At 38.3% G+C, this 17,823-nt stretch overlaps 1 protein-coding gene across 2 annotated transcripts; it reads left to right on the top strand.

The window, feature by feature from the left end:
- LOC103466967 (forkhead box protein P3-like) lies at positions 1–12,993 on the top strand. Of its 2 annotated transcripts, none has more exons than XM_008412934.1 (11): positions 1–76; positions 8,513–8,606; positions 8,818–8,977; positions 9,730–9,822; positions 10,171–10,258; positions 10,717–10,785; positions 11,265–11,370; positions 11,828–11,904; positions 12,086–12,187; positions 12,298–12,419; positions 12,525–12,993. In XM_008412934.1, the coding sequence occupies exons 2-11, from the start codon at positions 8,525–8,527 to the stop codon at positions 12,625–12,627; spliced, it is 1,002 nt and encodes a 333-aa protein (XP_008411156.1). In that variant the 5' UTR covers positions 1–76; positions 8,513–8,524; the 3' UTR covers positions 12,628–12,993. The 2 variants fall into 2 exon arrangements, with proteins under 2 accessions (XP_008411156.1, XP_008411157.1); XM_008412935.1 differs by lacking the exon at positions 1–76 and adding an exon at positions 7,145–8,421.
- The last annotated feature ends 4,830 nt before the right edge of the window (positions 12,994–17,823 follow it).

The following is a 17,823-nucleotide window of genomic DNA, read 5'->3' as shown; positions in this document are numbered from 1 at the left end:
AGGTAAAAATAGATTTCCTGTGGAATACGTCTTCATCTGAAACGAAGGCAGTGGCAAGCGGGAGATTCAGCGTACGGTAAGAGCAAACCTCACTGCTTGACTTTAAAACTTAAAACTCTTAGAGAATGTCGAAAACGAAGGGAACTAGGGGGCAATTGAGAAAGTATGGTGAGTTTAACGCTGCGTACAAATCCAAGACATGACAACATTCATGTGTTAACATGTGAGGCAGCACATTTTAACTAGTGGCAAAAAGATTCTCCCTAATTCAAAGTGACTTTATTGTTAAGTTCGGTTTAGTTCACACACAGACTCTCTTTTCAATTAGATATTTTTTTAAAAGAAATTGAGACGATATGAGACGTTTTTACAAATGAGTGAAATCTTTAAAGTATTTTCTCAGTTTGCTTTTTATAAACTTGAAGCTTTCAATGAAACATTTCTTAAATATCTGACTCAAATATTTAGAGAAATATATTTAAATGAAATATTTACTTAAAATTGGGAGTCATTTTAAATTTTATGTAATTGTAATTACTTTAAAAAAGAGTAACTTAAGGATTTAGATGATTTTAGGTAACTTATGTTTGGAGGATTAACGCATAATGAGCCAGCTGCCTGCTTTGTGTCCTTGTCAGTGGATAATCGTTCCTCACTGCTGCGGCTGCTGCTGGTTGAGTTTGTTGTCCTGACAAAGATTTTCGGTTTGTTGTTCAGTGTTATTGAGCTTTGAGTTATTTTTCAGCAGCTGCTTTGGCCTACCACCGTCTTTGTCACAGAACTCCAGATGAACTGAACAACGGTCCCATTTTTCTGCTCTTCTGCACGACGGCCACTTGGTTCCATGTTTCCAAACGCTTTACAGACTTGATGGAGTCTGTTAATCAGAACCAGGCATTTTTCTGTCCCAAACTTTACACGCTTTATCAGTATTCATGTATGAATAACTAATTCTTTCTTTTTAGTAAACTACTTTGACCTTTTACCTCCATTTTGTTATTCAACATGTTGTCAAAAACCGTCTCAAACTGGGATATACGATAGCTTCTCTTAAACAGCGTGCAGTCTGAATTATTGCTGTCACTGTTGTGTGTTTCTAACTGTGGTGTGAGAACACAACACAGTTTTCCTTGTGTGGTGATTTGGGATTTCAGGAGCTTTTAGGGTTGGTATGATTAGACTTTGATAAAAGTCCCTCTTTAGTAACGGCAAAGTAATAAGAAAACTATATTAATTCAATCTAAAACTGCTTTTTATGAGAATTTATATGAGAATAAAGCACATTTTGTGAAATACAAAGTTTAATCCTGAATGTGGTTCTCACATTCAGGATTAAACTGAATGTTTAATCCTGAATGTTAAATATTCAGGAGTATGCTATATATGTATATGTTATACATATATAGCATGTATAGATGTGTATACATGCTATACACATATATACAATGTACATCTATGTACATTATTACATGTTGCTATGTCTATGTACACAATGACTGCACAGCCATCTTGGAATTAGTCTAGTGCTTTATACATAATCTGCTAGAGCTGCAACTTCTAAAATAATTTAGATCCCAAGGGGAAATTAAAGTATTAGATAAACAATATCTTGGTCTTCCCTGTCTTTGGTGCCACTTCAGTCAGTTGTTCATATGAAGCTCAGTGCAGACGCAGCATTCTCAAAGAGCAGCAAGGCAGCATTGCCCAGGGTTATTATCAGATCAGTGTTGTGAGATTTTGTTCAACACCAACATTTCATTGAAGTTTTATATGTATGCTTAATATCCCAATTCTAAGTTCTAATCCGTATCCCACCCTGAGCAGTAGCTACTTCAATATAATTCAGTTTACTTATATAGCGTCACATCAGTGTGAATCATTTTGCCTTACATCTGATTCAGTGAGACACTTTAGGAAAATCTCCTCCTGGACGACTGCATACCGACAGCAGGACAGTGTTTTTGACTTTACAATAGTCCCTCAGACCAAGCATGCATGTAGGGACAGCAGAAAGGAAGAACTTTGCTTTAACAGGAAGTAACCTCCAGCAGAACTAGAACCGGACTTGTCACAGTCGGCCAGCTGCCACAACCGAGAGGACAGAGCAGAACGCACAAGGGGAAACTGATGAACTGAGTGCAGAATTGTTTTTAATGTTCATGAAAGTAAAAAAGTTGATAGCAAGAGAGGAAAAACGATTGTGTCCTCCTCCAGGAAGGAGTCACAGCCAAACAGGATGCCAGACCAGCTGCAGCTCCTATGGAGAGAAAAACAGCCGAGAGAAAACAAAAATGTTAACAGTAAAAATAACAGAAAATCTTGCAAACTTGAGAGTAGTAAAAGAAGAAAGTGAGAAAAAGTATCCAGTTTGTCCTACAGTCGTCTAATTCTATGGCAGCATAACTACAGAGACAAGTCAGGATAAACCAGTCCAACTGTATGTTTTATCAAAAAGGAAAGTTTTAAGCAATCAGTAAAAGTAGACGGGTTTCTGCCCCACTGACTCAAACCGATTTGGCTCTGCTTACTGAGAAAGGATCTGGCCCATTCTGTGTGTTGAAACTCTAGCAACCAGCAGTAAACCTGAGAGTGAAGTGCTGCGTTATGAACACATGAAACAATCGAATCTCTGATGTGTGTTGGAGCTTGATTATTAAGAGCTTCATATGTGAGAGGAGAGTCTTAAATTCTGAAGAGAAGCTAAAACAGGAAAAATATGATGTCTTTTTTTAATTGTCATCTGAACCCTTGCTGCAACATTTTGGATCAGCTGAAGGATTTTATCTGAATTTTGTGGGCTTCCTGATAGTAAAGGATTAGAGTTGTCCAGCGTTGAAATAAAGTAACAAATGTACGACTAGTTTATTTCTAATTTTGGCAACATTTGGGGGATGAAAGAAGTAACTTCTAGAAACATGATTAATATGGGATTGAAATGACATATGCTGGTCAAAAGTAACATTCAGGTTCTCTACTTTTTTAAGCCAGTTCAGTGCTGTCCAGATCAAGTGATTGACTGGACAGCTACTTTTTCAGAGGTTCTGGTACAGAAACCATAACTAAGAAAATTTAGAGTCATCAAGGTGCCCGCAATCTACCCAATAGATTGGATTCATCAGGATTTATCGATTGATACAGCTGAATACCGTTAGCATAGCAGTGAAAATGGATCTGATGCCGTCTGATATAGAGTAGCACAGAGCCCTGCGGTACTCCTTCAGTCACCCTGGATTGTGAAGAAGACTTATCTGATTCACACTGACAAACTGGAAACCGTCAGAGAGACGAGATTTAAACCAGCCCAGTGCTGTTACCTCCATATCTACATGTTCAAGACATTGTCAGAGAATATTGTGGTCAACTGTGTCCAGCAGGGAATAAAGCTCAGACCAACATTAAAAAGATAGAAATGGGATTTTACTGATTTCAAAATGCTCCTGTATTATGTACACAATCATGGTCTGACGTCTGTTATGTCCTTAATGTGGAAATGAAATAGATTTATGCAAATTCTTGTTAAATGTCAGAGTAAGTGAATTTGATTCCACTGATTCATCAGTCAGTTAAATTAGCTTGGTGGTTCTGATTGTGTCTTCATCCTTCAGCTTTGAGTCACACTCTACAGGGATTATGTGAAAAGTCCATCCCTCCGTCCATCTGTCCATCCGTCCATCCGTCCGTCCATCAGCTTACATCCTTACCCCCAGTAGGGTTGGGAGGAGTGCTGGTGCCTGTACTGTCCTCTACAAGCATCAGCAATACTTGTTCTGATGCTCCTTCATATAGTTTTTGTAGTATGGATTGTCAAGACTGATTGTAATGCATAAAAATAAATAAATCAGCTAAGTATCATTAACCAAAATAGCCAACCTCTAATCCTTTACAGTGAGAGGGACTCTGGTTTTAAACCAGCTCTTCTGCATCAAGTTTCCATTTTCCTTCTTTTGGCTTTCTTCAGGTTTTCTTCATGTAAACTCACATTAGGTCGAGAGGTCGTCCTAAACGCACTTCAGGAGTGAGTGTGAGAGTTCAAGGCTGTGTTCATCCACCACCACCTCTGTTACTGTCGCCTCTAGGTCTCCATCCCCTCACACAAGATAAAACGTGTAATAAATGATAAGGAAAATGAAGGTTTAAGCATACAATAACAGTTCACTTTTATACAATCAACTGAGTAGGAGTAATACAAATCTATGTTCAAGTTACATTACGACAAATATACTTAGACAACGCTGTCTGACAATCAAGGCACGTTTCTTAGTAATAATTGAAAACAAGAGTCTTCTACTCCTTTACTTGGACGTGACATGTCGTTAGAAATGAGTAGTGAACCCACACACTCATAGTAGTGCCAGTATGAGGCAATTTTCCAAACTGTAATGTGGCCTGTAGCTGCATCCCCACATGGAAATATTGAGAGTTTCAATATAGAATATCAGTGAGCTGCAGACACGCGAGAAACGAGATGAAGATGATTAAGATTCACCGAGCAGCTCACTGCTCTGAGACGGGAGGGTCAAGACTGAAGCGCCACTCGTTTTCAGTTATAGCACAAAGTTAAAAATGAAAGCCAGAATAAGAAATCACACTGAAAAACCACAACATTTGAGAGAGCTCTCACTTTCTACTGAATTCCTGTGTCTGTGGGTGTGCATTTGCAGATACGTATCTGCTGTTTGGGTTGCTGTATAGATGCACGCTGTATTCCTGATGTGGCTTTCAGATAAGCGAAAAAGAGAGATAACTCTATCCTTTAATTTCAAATATTTACATACTGCAGATGTCTGTAAATGTAAAAACAAGGAGAATGTTTCAAGGAATACCCAGGAAATTTGTGTAATTATAAAATAGTTAATAGTAGACATAAATTGAAAATATGCATCTTTGTTTATTCAAAGCAAAATTTCGTTTAGTGTCTGCACGTTTTTGAAGAGTTTTGTGGAATATATTATTTTTGATATCAACATTTGCACATTAATCAAAGTGGCTTGTGAAAATATTGATACTTTCACAAGCCATTATTAATATTAATACTGTATTTGTATTAATACTGCATTCAGTCATCACACATAGTTCTCAGGACTTTGTGAGATTTAAAACTGAACTAAAGTTTCATTTTCTGAGATGATCCCAACCTGTAAGCATTCAGATGATTTGGGTTGTTCTGTAGTTAACTAAATTCCAATGTTGCTTGTTGATTAATTTAATTAATTATCACAAAATATAAGTTTATAATGTTCACTTAATTTCATTTAAGAATAACCTAGAAACATCACGTTCTTTTGACAAAACAAACATATTTACGTTTTCTCCAGTGGGTTTCATGAAATATTAATTTTTTCTGTATACAATTATCTAACACTCTCAGTTCTGTTCAGTCAAAACCTTTAATGGCTCCATTTAGAGGAAAATTGTTTGACAGTATTGGTAAAAATAAAAACCCCAAAAAACAAAAAAACACACAGAACAGCCCATTTCAAGTTACCGTAATGAAAATGGTTCTCTTCCTGTTTAGAGGAGACTCTTTGCAAAGCTAGAACGTTGTATTTATCATCATCAGTAGAGGAGAATAATCCTAGGTGTTTTCTTAGTTGCCAGAGTCATGGCTCTGTTGAACCGTCAGTTCTTCCCGCTCGCAGCAGTAACGATTTCATGGGATTCTTCTGAAATAAAATAGATTCCAATAGAAAGAAAATGACTGGCATCCTCCCGAACATGATTCCTTCATCCTCAGGAAGTGATGGAGAACTGATTGCACCTGTAGAAACCAAAATGTGTTTGGACTGTTTTACGTCAGCTGAGCTTTGCGAGTTGTTAAAAATGTCGGCTTCAGAGGGTTCTGGCGGTGTCACGTTGTAAACGGCGGGAAAAAAGATGGCTGCTCTGAAAAACACAGCTGGAGCTACCACTAAAACAAGATAAAAACAACGCTGGAAAAACCTGCTAGATATAGAGTTCCCATGGAAAATCTGGTTGAAAGGGAAGAGGATGGAAGGGAAATGTGCAAGAGAAAAGAATACCGGATCAGTGAAGGTACAAGCGGTACACTCAGAGCCGTCAAATGAGGGCTGGGACTTGGCCGAACTTCATGAGGTACAGGGGCGATGAAGAAGATAATGAAGCAGTGGGAGACCCAAGAGAGCATTGGCTTGGAATGAGCTTGAAAGAGCTGATGGACAAGACAATGTCCTTGGAGGAGAAAGTAGCTCACAAGAAGGAAAGAAAGAGTGTGGTAAACTGAAGACGAGATAATACGGACTGTGAAATTTCTACTCTAAGAAGCTATGAAAGTCTCAGAGAAATGTAATGGCTTGGAGTCAAGGACGAGGCACAACAATATCCATGGCTTTCCAGAAAGGGTTGGGAAAAAACGACATCATTAACTTCATAATGCAATTTATGAAATCCAAGGTTCAAATCACATGGGGTGGATTGAAACAAGACATTGCTCACCGGTAAATAAACCAAAATTCAGCTCGGTCGACTCTCCTGAGAGCGACGCTTCCTGGATCACAAGGTGATTAAGGTGGAAACAGAGGATTCACTTTGAGGGGCAATCAAGACTGCACAACAGAGGTGCAAAAGAAAAGGAAGGAGGTGTATTAAGCAGCTGAAGAAGAAAAATGCCCAGCTCAAAGTGTTTCTGGACGCAAGAACAAAGACATTTACCAAAGTGGAAGAAACGGCGCCTGTGCTGGAGGAAACGGTCATCAATGTGAAGGAGGTCAGACCAGAGAGGATCCGCCACGTGAGGCAGATCTGATCTGAGGATGACATCGTCCACAGTGGTACCATCATAACATCCACATGTCCTCGGGTTCATTCTGATGGATGTTCTTAGTAGCCCTTATGAAACAAAGATATACTGCAGTATATTAGAAAAAACCCCATTTCAGTGCACTACACAATATATTTTCGCACATGGAATGTAGTATTATGTTTTCCAATATATTGCAAATACTTGCAAATTCAAATATTTGCAAATATATTTGAGAATTTCATTTTTATTATTTGAATTTATAGATGTAAGCATTTAACCCTAATGTAACCATTTTTAAATGGAAAATTATTTCATTTCATTTTTCCTCAAATTAAATGAAATAATATAATAAAAATGTTTCTCAAAATGTAGCCTATATAAATCTAATACTTTTTTATATTGACAAATTCTCACTTTTAGTTGAGTAAAAATACATACTTTTACTTTAGAGCAAGTTTGGCTGTAGTACCCAGATCTGGTCTTACACAACAAAATAACAGCAAAATAAACAAATAAATAAATGAGATCAACATAATAAGCTAAATAACCCAGGACAAATTAAGTATTTGCTCTAGTACAGTCAGAGTAAAGCTACCCTATTTCTAACAGAATTTATTAACATAAGCACGATGTATAAAGTTTGAAATTGAAAAATATCAGAGTAGTAGACAATGTTTTCGGTACAAAGCTGTTTTTACCCTTTGCTTTACAGTGTAAAATTATATTTTTTGAGTAAAAACAATGAAATAAAAATGTATAATATGTCAAAAATGGGGATAAACACATACATCACTCAAAAATGCTGTTTTTGTTCATGGCTGAGAGACGTGCTACCATCCCCCACCTCAAATCAGGCAAGTGGTTTCACCACATACGTCAGGAAGTCAGGTGTGCAACATGTATCTTCACCCAACAATGCAGGAACAAACTTTACCACTTCCTAAGCACAAGTTAGAGCCATTTCTCTGTATTGTAGAGGTAAAAACAGGATGGAAAATTTTTCTATGTAGAATAAAAACACACAAAAAAAAATCTGAGTGGAAATTTGTATGATATGAAACCTTGACTTTGGTTTTCAGACTCTTCCAACATACAGACATCAGGTAAAAAATATAAACTTCTGGTGCTGCAGCTCCTCTCTCAGACTGCCCCAGGGCAGCTGTGGCTACAGGGTAGTGCACCTTGGCACCATGTGTGTGTGAATGGGTGAATGGGTGAATGGCTGAATGTGGTGCAAAGCGCTTCAGGGTCTTGTTGAAATGGACATATACAGGCCATTTACCATATTACGTTTGTATAAAGTTGACATTTTTTTCTAAGTTAGCCATTTCTTCTGGAACTATGATTTATGCTCTTGAACTATTTTTATGATATATTACTCTTAACTCGACACTTTCCTTGCCATAATTAGCAACAATAAAATCAAACCTGTCAAACTACAGCTCATCGTGTCCTGCTGCTTTCACTCAGTATCACGACTGACTCACCAGCAGCTGCTGGCTTATTTGTGATTCACAATGTTGCTGATCTGTAGGTGCATCAGATTTTGTGATTCATGGAATTTGTATTGTTCAGGTTTGAATCCAGTTCTCCTCCTCAAGCATAAGAATAAGTTCTGCTACCCGCCTCTGTAACTTCATCAAACTGAATGTTCCCTACAGGTTTCTTTAATATTCCACACACTTACATCCAGATGGTTCTGTAATTGTTATTTTTCTATATATATATATATATATATATTTTTTTTTTTAGTTTAGGAGCAGAATGGATGAGATACAAAAGCATAAACAGAGGAGGCCATCTGTGCTGCGTCACGTTCCACAAGCAGCTTCCAGACAACAACATGGTAGGAAAATGTTTTTGTGACAATAATGCACATCTATGACAATTATACCACCCGGTGCTGACTTTAGATCAGCCTGATTCTCAGCTTCAGTGTCGTTCCAAAAATATGCGAGGTCTTTTGAAATGACAGATTTTGGTTTTGTCTTTCAATTGTCCATATTGGCTCTGTACATAACGGTCCAACAAAGTTTTTTTTCTGCCGTAAAATTCAGACAGCAGTGGATCTGGTTCTCTCTGCAAAGAGGAGGTGGATACAGAGCATCTTTCCTGGTCRAATTCCTCTCTGATGCTGCCAAACCCAAACCTTTATCTGTTGTCACCGAGTGGAGACAATCCGAAGCAACCTTCAGTCAAGATCGGACTGAGCAACGGGTGAGTAAAAGCAAACTTAATGTACTTACTGCAACTGTCGTAAAAGAGCAACATCATTCATTGTTTTTTTCTGTTTTTTTTCTTTTTTTACCAAATCTTGAAGAAGAGGAATGAAGGTTCTCAGAGGTTTAGACTTGAATTAGACAGAGGAGAGTCACAACAAAGAAAGGACCAGGCAATGAACTTTGTGCAATAATTTACTGAGATGAGATTTCTGACAGATTTTAACAGCTACACCGTGGTGTCCATCATTCAGACACTTTGAACACAAGAACATGAACACAAGTACAAACTGTTTTCCTTCTCTAACATTAGGGAAGGATCTAAACTTCAGCTTCACCTGTGGCATCTTACAACGGGCTTTATTTCTTCTTCTTGGTCTAGAGGAGGGATGGTTAGGAAACACCCTGATGAAAGGAGGCACTTAGGAAAAGAAGAGAACAACTCATAATCCTTGACAGAAAATCAAGTTTACGAGGGGATTGTATGTCAGATAAAAAAAGAAGTCTTGAGCACAACCTAACAGAGATTCAGGGAGCTAATTAAAGGTGTGGATTATGCCTCAGTGGTGTATTTTCAGTACAGCATTTTTGTGTTTCATGTAGGGTGGCTATGTTTCTCAAGTTGGTTCTTGTGGTGGTCAGAAAAGCAACATTACATTTAGAAACAAAGTGTAATAACTTCTTTGATGAATAAGGTATTTTCTACTGTTTGTTGTTGAGGATGACAGGAGGCCTTTCTGTTTCTCCCAGGATGCCAGAAGGGATGAGTGCTCTGTTTGTGAGCGGTCTGTGCCGCTGGCCAGGCTGCGGAGTCGTATCGGAAAATTTCTCCACTTTCTTAAAGTAAGTCGGTTCCTAAACAGAATCCTAACAACTTCCCATAATCCAGTTGTTCAACGTAGATGTTGACAGTCCTCGTCCTTCTCCTTCTGACCTATTATTAAGACTATTAACTGTAATGTAGCTATTATATTACCTTCCGTTGTTATGAAAATGTTACACATCCAAAATAAGACAAGAAATTTGACTTTGCATCATGGTCATATCTTGCCAAGCAAAATCCATTCAAGAATTTAGGGGGGCTTCACAAGGAGTCGACTGAGGCTGTATTTCAAGGGCATGTCTTTGAAAATAAAGTTTTTAAGACGCTAAGGAAATGCTTGGATAACTCTGACTTATTTTGTGTTTCAGRCACCTCCACTCTGAACACAGACACAATGACAAAAGCATCGCTCAGTGGAGGGTGCAGCAGGACATCGTCCAGTACATGGAGCGTCAGGTGAATTCTAAGATGCTTGAGATATTTTAAATATAACGGTATTTAGGCATGTGGCGTTACAGACTGTAATGCATGGACCTATAACTCATTGGAATATGTCTCTACATAGTGCTTGTAGTGTAACACAGAGGCACCAGTCTAGTTTTAAGAGAAGCACAGCTGGAAAGGAAAATGAAAGAATACTGGGAGAGGCTGAGTTTTTCCATTAACATGAGGGTTCCTTGATTATGTTTTACATTTTCAGTCGCTAAGCAGACTGGTTTTACAATGCAACACTTACACATCACAAGTCTGCTGGAGAAACCAAATGCAAAACATCGTAGCATCTTTGCTTAATCGACTGCAGAGTTTGAACTCCACAGAGTTGATGCATCACTCTTCTGTTACTGTGGAACGCTGCAATGCATGACACATTTGATCACAATCTGATGTGACCCAACATGTTCTCTGTTTTTCAGCTTGTCCTGGAAAAACAAAAACTTCTCGCAATGCAACTTCATCTTTCAGAGAACAACTACTCTAACCTGGTGTGTAAGATCATTTTAGCTTATATACACAGTGAGATGTATCTCTGCTGTGTATTTGAACATTAAAGAGAAAGTTTGCTTGTTTACATTTGCTCTGTAATTGCAATCAGTGGAAAGTCTAAATAAAAATCTTAAATTCCAAGATGGCCGCATGGCTGTGGCCCAGCGGTGGGGTGAGGCCCATGTGTGGACGCCCCGGTCCTTGGCGCGGCCGCAGAGGGTTCAGGTCCTGGCTTGGGGGCCTTTGCTGCATCTCTTCCTTCTCCCTCACAACCCGCTTCGCTGTCTGACCATTATTGATTGAAGGCCACTAGAGTTGACAAAACCTGAAAAAATTTCAATAGAAACATCAAGATGTCACTGTTAAAACTTAACTTCTGTTTTGTAGAATAAGAACATGAAATGATTGGTTTAAGTCAGTTTTTTTTTTTGCAGAAAATGTGAATTGATGCTCAGTATTTTTTCTGTTGCTCCTCCAGGCTCAGGTAATTAACGAAGACAGAATCCAACTGGGGGAACTAAAAAATCCAAGTCAGACATTCCAACGTGACTGGGCAGTTAAAGCCTCCACACACCTCCTGCCAGGTAACCTGGTGATCCTATTCAAGACACACACACATATGAGAGTTATCCTTATCTTTGTTTAGCCACTAATCACAGAGAGCTCTGTGCTCTTCAAACCATCTGCGTTTGGTGAAGAAAAAAAATGCAGTTAGCTACATTTTACAAGAAAAGATAAAGTAAAAGTTATTTTATAAGCTGTCATAACCATTATGCTAACAGCTGTTTGCATATAGATACGACCCCTGAGCATATTTGCTTGTACTTGTATATGTGTGTGATGGTGTAAGTTTCCCTGAGTCTGCTTTACGGAGCCTCCGTAAAGCAGACTCCATCCTAGCTGACAACCTGCTGATGCTGGTCACCACTGTGTTGCTGTGGACTGTTCTGTTTCCTAACTTGTCACCAAAGTTGAACAAATTATTAGATTTGTCCTTTTATTTCTTTGCTAGCTTTTTGACCTGTAGTCGTTATTTTGCAGATTTGTTTCCAGGCATTGAATGCTACAAATACAACAACATCAGGCCTCCGTACACCTACGCTTACCTGATAAGATGGGTAAGTACATTCAAGTTTACATAAGGTTTGCAAATAGATTTTTTTTTTTTAAGTGATGTTAAGGTTTAGATTGCTGCACTATTAGTGTAAATACATGTTACTTGTTGGCTTACTATGAGTGTGAGGAAACCTGATGCTTTCTTGTAACAAGTTGCTCTTATATGTGGCCCTTATTTTGTAGTCTATCTTGGAATCTCCAGACAAACAGAGGACTCTAAATGAGATTTACAACTGGTTTACCACCATGTTCTTCTACTTCAGACACAACACAGCAACGTGGAAGGTTTAAACAATTCAAGTGAATTCATTCTGTACACGTTTCATCTCCCTCACAGAATCGAAATGTTAGCTATAGCAAAAAAAAACAAACATTTTCCTTGCTCATCTTCCCAGAATGCAATACGTCACAATCTCAGCCTTCACAAGTGCTTTGTGCGAGTGGAAGGAGAGAAGGGAGCTGTGTGGACAGTGGATGAAACAGAGTACCAGAGGAGGAAGGGGCAAAAATATCACCGGTAAAATGATTTCAGGATTTTTAGTATTGTAGCTTTGCTCCTGCAGTTTATTGGAATAAATTGCAAACTCATGTAGAGTTCATCTTTCACACTTTGTGTTTTCAGAGACTGCCCAGTGAAGTGGATGACTTCTTACTCCCATTTCTGTTCAGAGGAGCCGACAGCAGCAGACAGCAGCACAGTGTCTCTCCTGTTGTCTAGATGTTGAAGTCTGGTCCAAACTATACATTTTTGAATTCAAAGTCATTGCTTTTATACATGTTTTATTTTATTTTCTTATTGTTTGTTGGCCTGACCATATGTGTTATGTTTTAATATATCTGATTAATGGTTGGTGGTTGTATTAACTAAGATCACTTATTACACAAACTGAATTCTAATTGTCCTTTTTTTTTACACCAGTAAAAGATTAGAGAAACAAAATGAAGCCCTTACTTTTTATATTGCCATGAATTACAAAGAACCTTTACTTTACAAAAAATGAAATGAGCCACAATCGCATTTAGTAAGACAACTTACTGTTACAGGAAGATTTCTCATCTACTGTCATCGGTGGCCATGCTAACCAGCCATGCTAACCTACTGCAGAGAACAGGGTTGAGCGATATTGTCAGTGAATGATATCGCAATATATATATCTTTAAATATATTGATCTCAACATTGCAGATGATATTCCACATCCTCTGCTTTTATTCTTTTAATTGGTTTTTCCCAAATATGTAACTTTACCAACTTCACCGCATCAACGACAAGATGAACGAGGTCATGTATCGCAAAATCCTGGGTGAAAACTTCCTTGCCTCAATCAGAGCATTGTAAATGGATCCTGGGTGGGTCTTCCAGCATTACAGCGACCCAAAACATTTAGCCAAGGAAACAAAGAAGTGTGTCCAGAGGAAGCAACAACGTCATGGAAGAATATGGAGAGAGCTGAAGCTTTGTTTTCCCAACTCATGCCTAAAAACCTGAAGGATTTGGAGATGATCTGCAGAGAGGAGTTACTTATAAAAAACTACAAGACACGTCTGACTGCTGTGTTTTGCCAACATGGGTTTTTCCACCAAGTATTAAATGATGTTTCACTGGGGGGTCAAATACTTATTTCCTTCAGTGAAATGCAAATAATGTTTTTTCTCATTTTATGTAATTTTCTCATTTTTTTCTTCTGATATTCTTTGTGTCACTATTAAAATAAAGTTGACATGAAAATGTGAGATGTTTCATTTATGTTTTTGGATAAAAAATGTTAAAGTCCACTGTATACAAATATATAAAAACATCATAAACATAAAATGTTGTTCATTAATTTTCTAGTATAGTTACATATAATTATACAATAATTTATGATTAATAAAAGTTAATTGTAATTTATGCATTTTTAAATGCATTTTTCAAAGGACTGCCAAATGTTTTTAGAGGTAACAAATATTTTACTGTTCAATATTTTCAATTGCACCATACATTCACTAGATGGCAGCATATTTTCTTCTGTCAGTCTGTGTTCAATGTTTTTTTGGTTTAGCTTAACTCTTCCTCCTTTAGTGTGTGTGTGTGTGTGTGTGTGTGTGCGTGTGCGTGTGCGTGTGCGTGTGTGTGTGTGCGTGCGTGTGTGCGTGTGTGTGTGTGTGTGTGTGTGTGTCCTGTCTGTCTCTGTGTTGCCCTGCGATGGACTAGCAGCCTGTCCAGGTGACCCCACCTCATCACCCCTGGTGACCCCAGCAAGGGATAGAAAGATGCCATCTGTGTCTCACTCCCCACCAGTCAAAAAAAAAAACAGCAACAGAAGCAGAACCTTCTCTTGCTGATGCTCTCTGGCCTCAAGGAAACAGAAATCAATTAGCTTCTTCTTCATATCTTTCCGAAGAAGAGGCCAGATATACTGGGAGCCAGTTATGAAAGACGAGGTCGACTCAATCCATTGAACTGGAAGAAAAGGAAACAAAAGAAATTCCCAAGTAATCAGAAGAATGAAGTTTGGAGAGCAAAGAAAGACTCTCCAATATGCAAGAATCAAAACCTGAGGTTTGCTCAAGATTTTACCAAGGAGGACAGACAGACAAGAGAACAACTGACCTAAAATCAAACAAGCCAGAGCCCTGGGTAAGGTGGCAATTTACAAAGGCCGCATTGCTGGTACAGATGGTCGTACAACAACAAATTAGTTAATTGTAACTTAAAGAAATTCTCTCAACAGCAATGCTTATTTAAATATTCACTGCAACTCCGTAGTTTTACACTTGTTCTCAGCAGGTGTTTAGTGTAAGGCTTGTTGTTGGAGCAGTTATTTCTTCATAACTAGAAACATAACTTGAGTAATTAAGAAAGGACTAGACACAGTAAATAAACATAACTGGAATCTCTAAGAAGGAGCTGGAATGAAAACAGAAGCACGGCCGAATTAAAAGTGAAAATTAAACTGGAGCACAAATAATAACAAAACCCAAAACAAACTCAAACAACCAAAGATCCTGACACACACATACCTATAACCCTGGACATGTGTACCAAAGTTTTGTCTTTGACTTCTCACTAATAAACTGTTTGAAGTTTTACTGCCAGAGGGACGAAGTCTTAAACGCTGCCCCTGCCAATGCATTTTTGTTGCAAATAGAAAAGCTTAAGCTTTGCATTTAAAGTTCTCGCTGCACTCTTTAAAGATGCAAAGTGAACTTATGTGGATAAATTGACTTAAAGCCTTTAGCTTAAAGCAACTCCCTCCACCAACAACAACCTACGCCGCATCCTTCTCACTGGGAAAAACGTCTCTCCTCAATCACACAGCAAGCAAATCTATAGCTATGAATAACTATTATCCCATATATGACCTCAGCTAATCACAAAATAATAAAAAAGACATGGTTCTCCTGCCATAGTCACGCCTTCGCCCTGGAATGCTGTGAGAGGACGGTTTAGTCTACATCTGTGGAATAAAGCTTTTCCACTTCCTGCATGATGCTGGTGTGAGAGTGAGAACCAGTGAGCGAGGATAGCGTTGTAGAGGATCAGAGCTGCTTTGGGTTTCCAGTTCTGTCTCTTTGATCCGTATCCCCAGGCCTGCCTGCCTGCCTCTCTAACTCAGGCCTCTGCTTGTGATTCCTGACAACTGTCGACGTGAGATAAGGAGGTGGAAGGGGGGCTGAGTGTGTGAGGGGGGGAGACCCTTTCTCCAACCCAAGCCCCCCATCTACCCCACACGATGTAGCTTCACAAAACACACTTACTGTATGTATTTAATAATAATCATTGTTTTTTTAATATATAAATATCCTAAATTATATGCAAGAAATTCAAGCAAATAGAGTCCTGAATGTTGGAAAATAAAGACTTCTGAAGGATGGGCAGATGATAACGTTCCTCCATTTGTGGAGGAGAAAAGGGTCTGTTTTCATTTTCAGCTGCTGTTAAATGTTGCAAAAATAAGCTCTTAGACTGGGCAGCTTGTCAGCTGGCATAGTTCAGTTCCAACATATCCAAAAGGATAAGCAAACATTTAGATTTTTCCTTTAACCAAAAATAGAACCCTAGAATGGTTTGTTGAAAATTACAAATAGCCTGGAAATATAAAAGCTGCTTTACTGCAAAAAAAAAAAGAAAAAAAAAAAAAGGAAAAACATTTTTTTTCCCCCCCTTTTCAAAATTCTGACCTGAAACGTTTCCTCTCGATTCTCCTTTGGTAAATTTAAACTTAAGTTCTGATTTATAGAGTAATTATTTAAATACTGTTAATATTTTTACTGCAACATGAATGAGGAATAAGGAGGAGAGGACAGTTTTTAAAATTGTTTTACCCTCTGCATCCTTTTAGCCACTGATAGTTTTCTGTCACTGCTGACTGCTAATGTTCCATTTTGTATTCTGTTTCTAAATTACATGGCACAATATTTAAGTTTAATCAAAGTGCTTTTCATTTTGATTTAACTGCATAAATATGATCAGCAGTCCAGCTGCGTTAATCTGTCCTATGCAGACATTCTTTTTGCCTGCACAGTTTCTTAAACATGCGGCAAACATAATCTGCACGATCTTATAGGCATCCAGACAACAGCGTTGGGCCATAAACGTGTGATGCACTGGAATCAATCTGATTAAAATTACTGGAGGATATTTCTAATCTATTTTTTAAAATAAATACTTGGTAAATGTTCCAAATATTTTGATAAGCAGTCTCCTGTGTGCATCCTTCTCACCCTAGTGAAGCATTTTTGCATGTCTGTTTGCACCTGTTTGTTCTAATGTGTTAAATGTAGATGCAGAAACAAACTGGGTCATGTTTAATAGACCATATAGGCAGTAAGTAAATACATCCACCTCGGAGTAGTTTACTCTCCCTGATGATCAGCATACAGTGTTCACACCCCTTAAATGTTTCCAGATTTTTGCAAATAAAAAAATTGAAAAGTGTGGTGTGTAAAAGTATTCATCCCCCAGAGTCAAGAGTTTTAAGAATTACATTTAAAGGGGAAGTATTGTGCAAAATCAACTTTTTTGAGCTCTACATCGTGCTATAATGTTATTCCCTCATCAGTAGCATACCTCGAGTGCTGCCTTGAATCTTTCCTGCATGTTTGTAAAAATCCTTGACTCTCCTGTAGCGGTCCAAAACACCTGGTTGGACCTGGCACCACCTTCGAGTCGCAGCTCCTCCCCGGAGCTGACGTTTCCAAACTTCAGTCCTTCTGACCCCAGATTAGCCCTCCACTAAGACTGCCCCACTCAGCTCCTTCAGACTAGCCAGCAGCAGTCAGCAAACACCTGATGAACTGCGGAACTTCTGAGCTCAACACAGGAGCTTCTTCTCAGTGCAACGCTTGTAAAAACGTTGTTAAAGAGTTAATTGAGGAGCCATGACGTGATGACTTTCTGAAGGCGGAGTTTCAGAAAGAGTAGGAGTTTTTAAAGAGACAGACACCCAATTTAAAATTTACTTTTAAGTCATAATTGACATCATTTTTATGATAAGTAAGGTTAACATAGTTTCTAGATTATGCTGTAGGATGGCACTGCACGCCCGGAAAACTAATACTTCTCCTTAAAGTTACACTTTTATGGAATGGAAATTATTTAAATTCACAAAGGTCTATTAATTTCCAAATGGTGCCCTAATAGCAATATGAGAGCAGTGAACAGTTCCGATCGCAATATGAAAATCAGATCATTGCAGCAAATTGCAATTAAATTTCTGCCTATATTCAGCCACAGTGTAGGTGAACCTCATGGTTGTGTGATTTATAATTCCATAAAGCTTCTACTAGAAGCCTTCTGGTATCTTCCTTACTCGTTCCTGGGAGATTAGCGGAACGAGGAAGTGACTGGAATATAGACTAAAGGATCCAGTGAGGAGTGACTGAAAATGAGAAGCTTAAATACTGGGAAAATACTGGGAACTTGAATGCTGAGACAAAG

The sequence above is a fragment of the Poecilia reticulata genome, linkage group LG7 (assembly GCF_000633615.1).
Source record: "Poecilia reticulata strain Guanapo linkage group LG7, Guppy_female_1.0+MT, whole genome shotgun sequence".
Lineage (NCBI taxonomy): Eukaryota > Metazoa > Chordata > Actinopteri > Cyprinodontiformes > Poeciliidae > Poecilia > Poecilia reticulata.
Note: the sequence above shows the minus strand (reverse complement) of the source record. Positions and strands in the feature narration are given on the sequence as shown.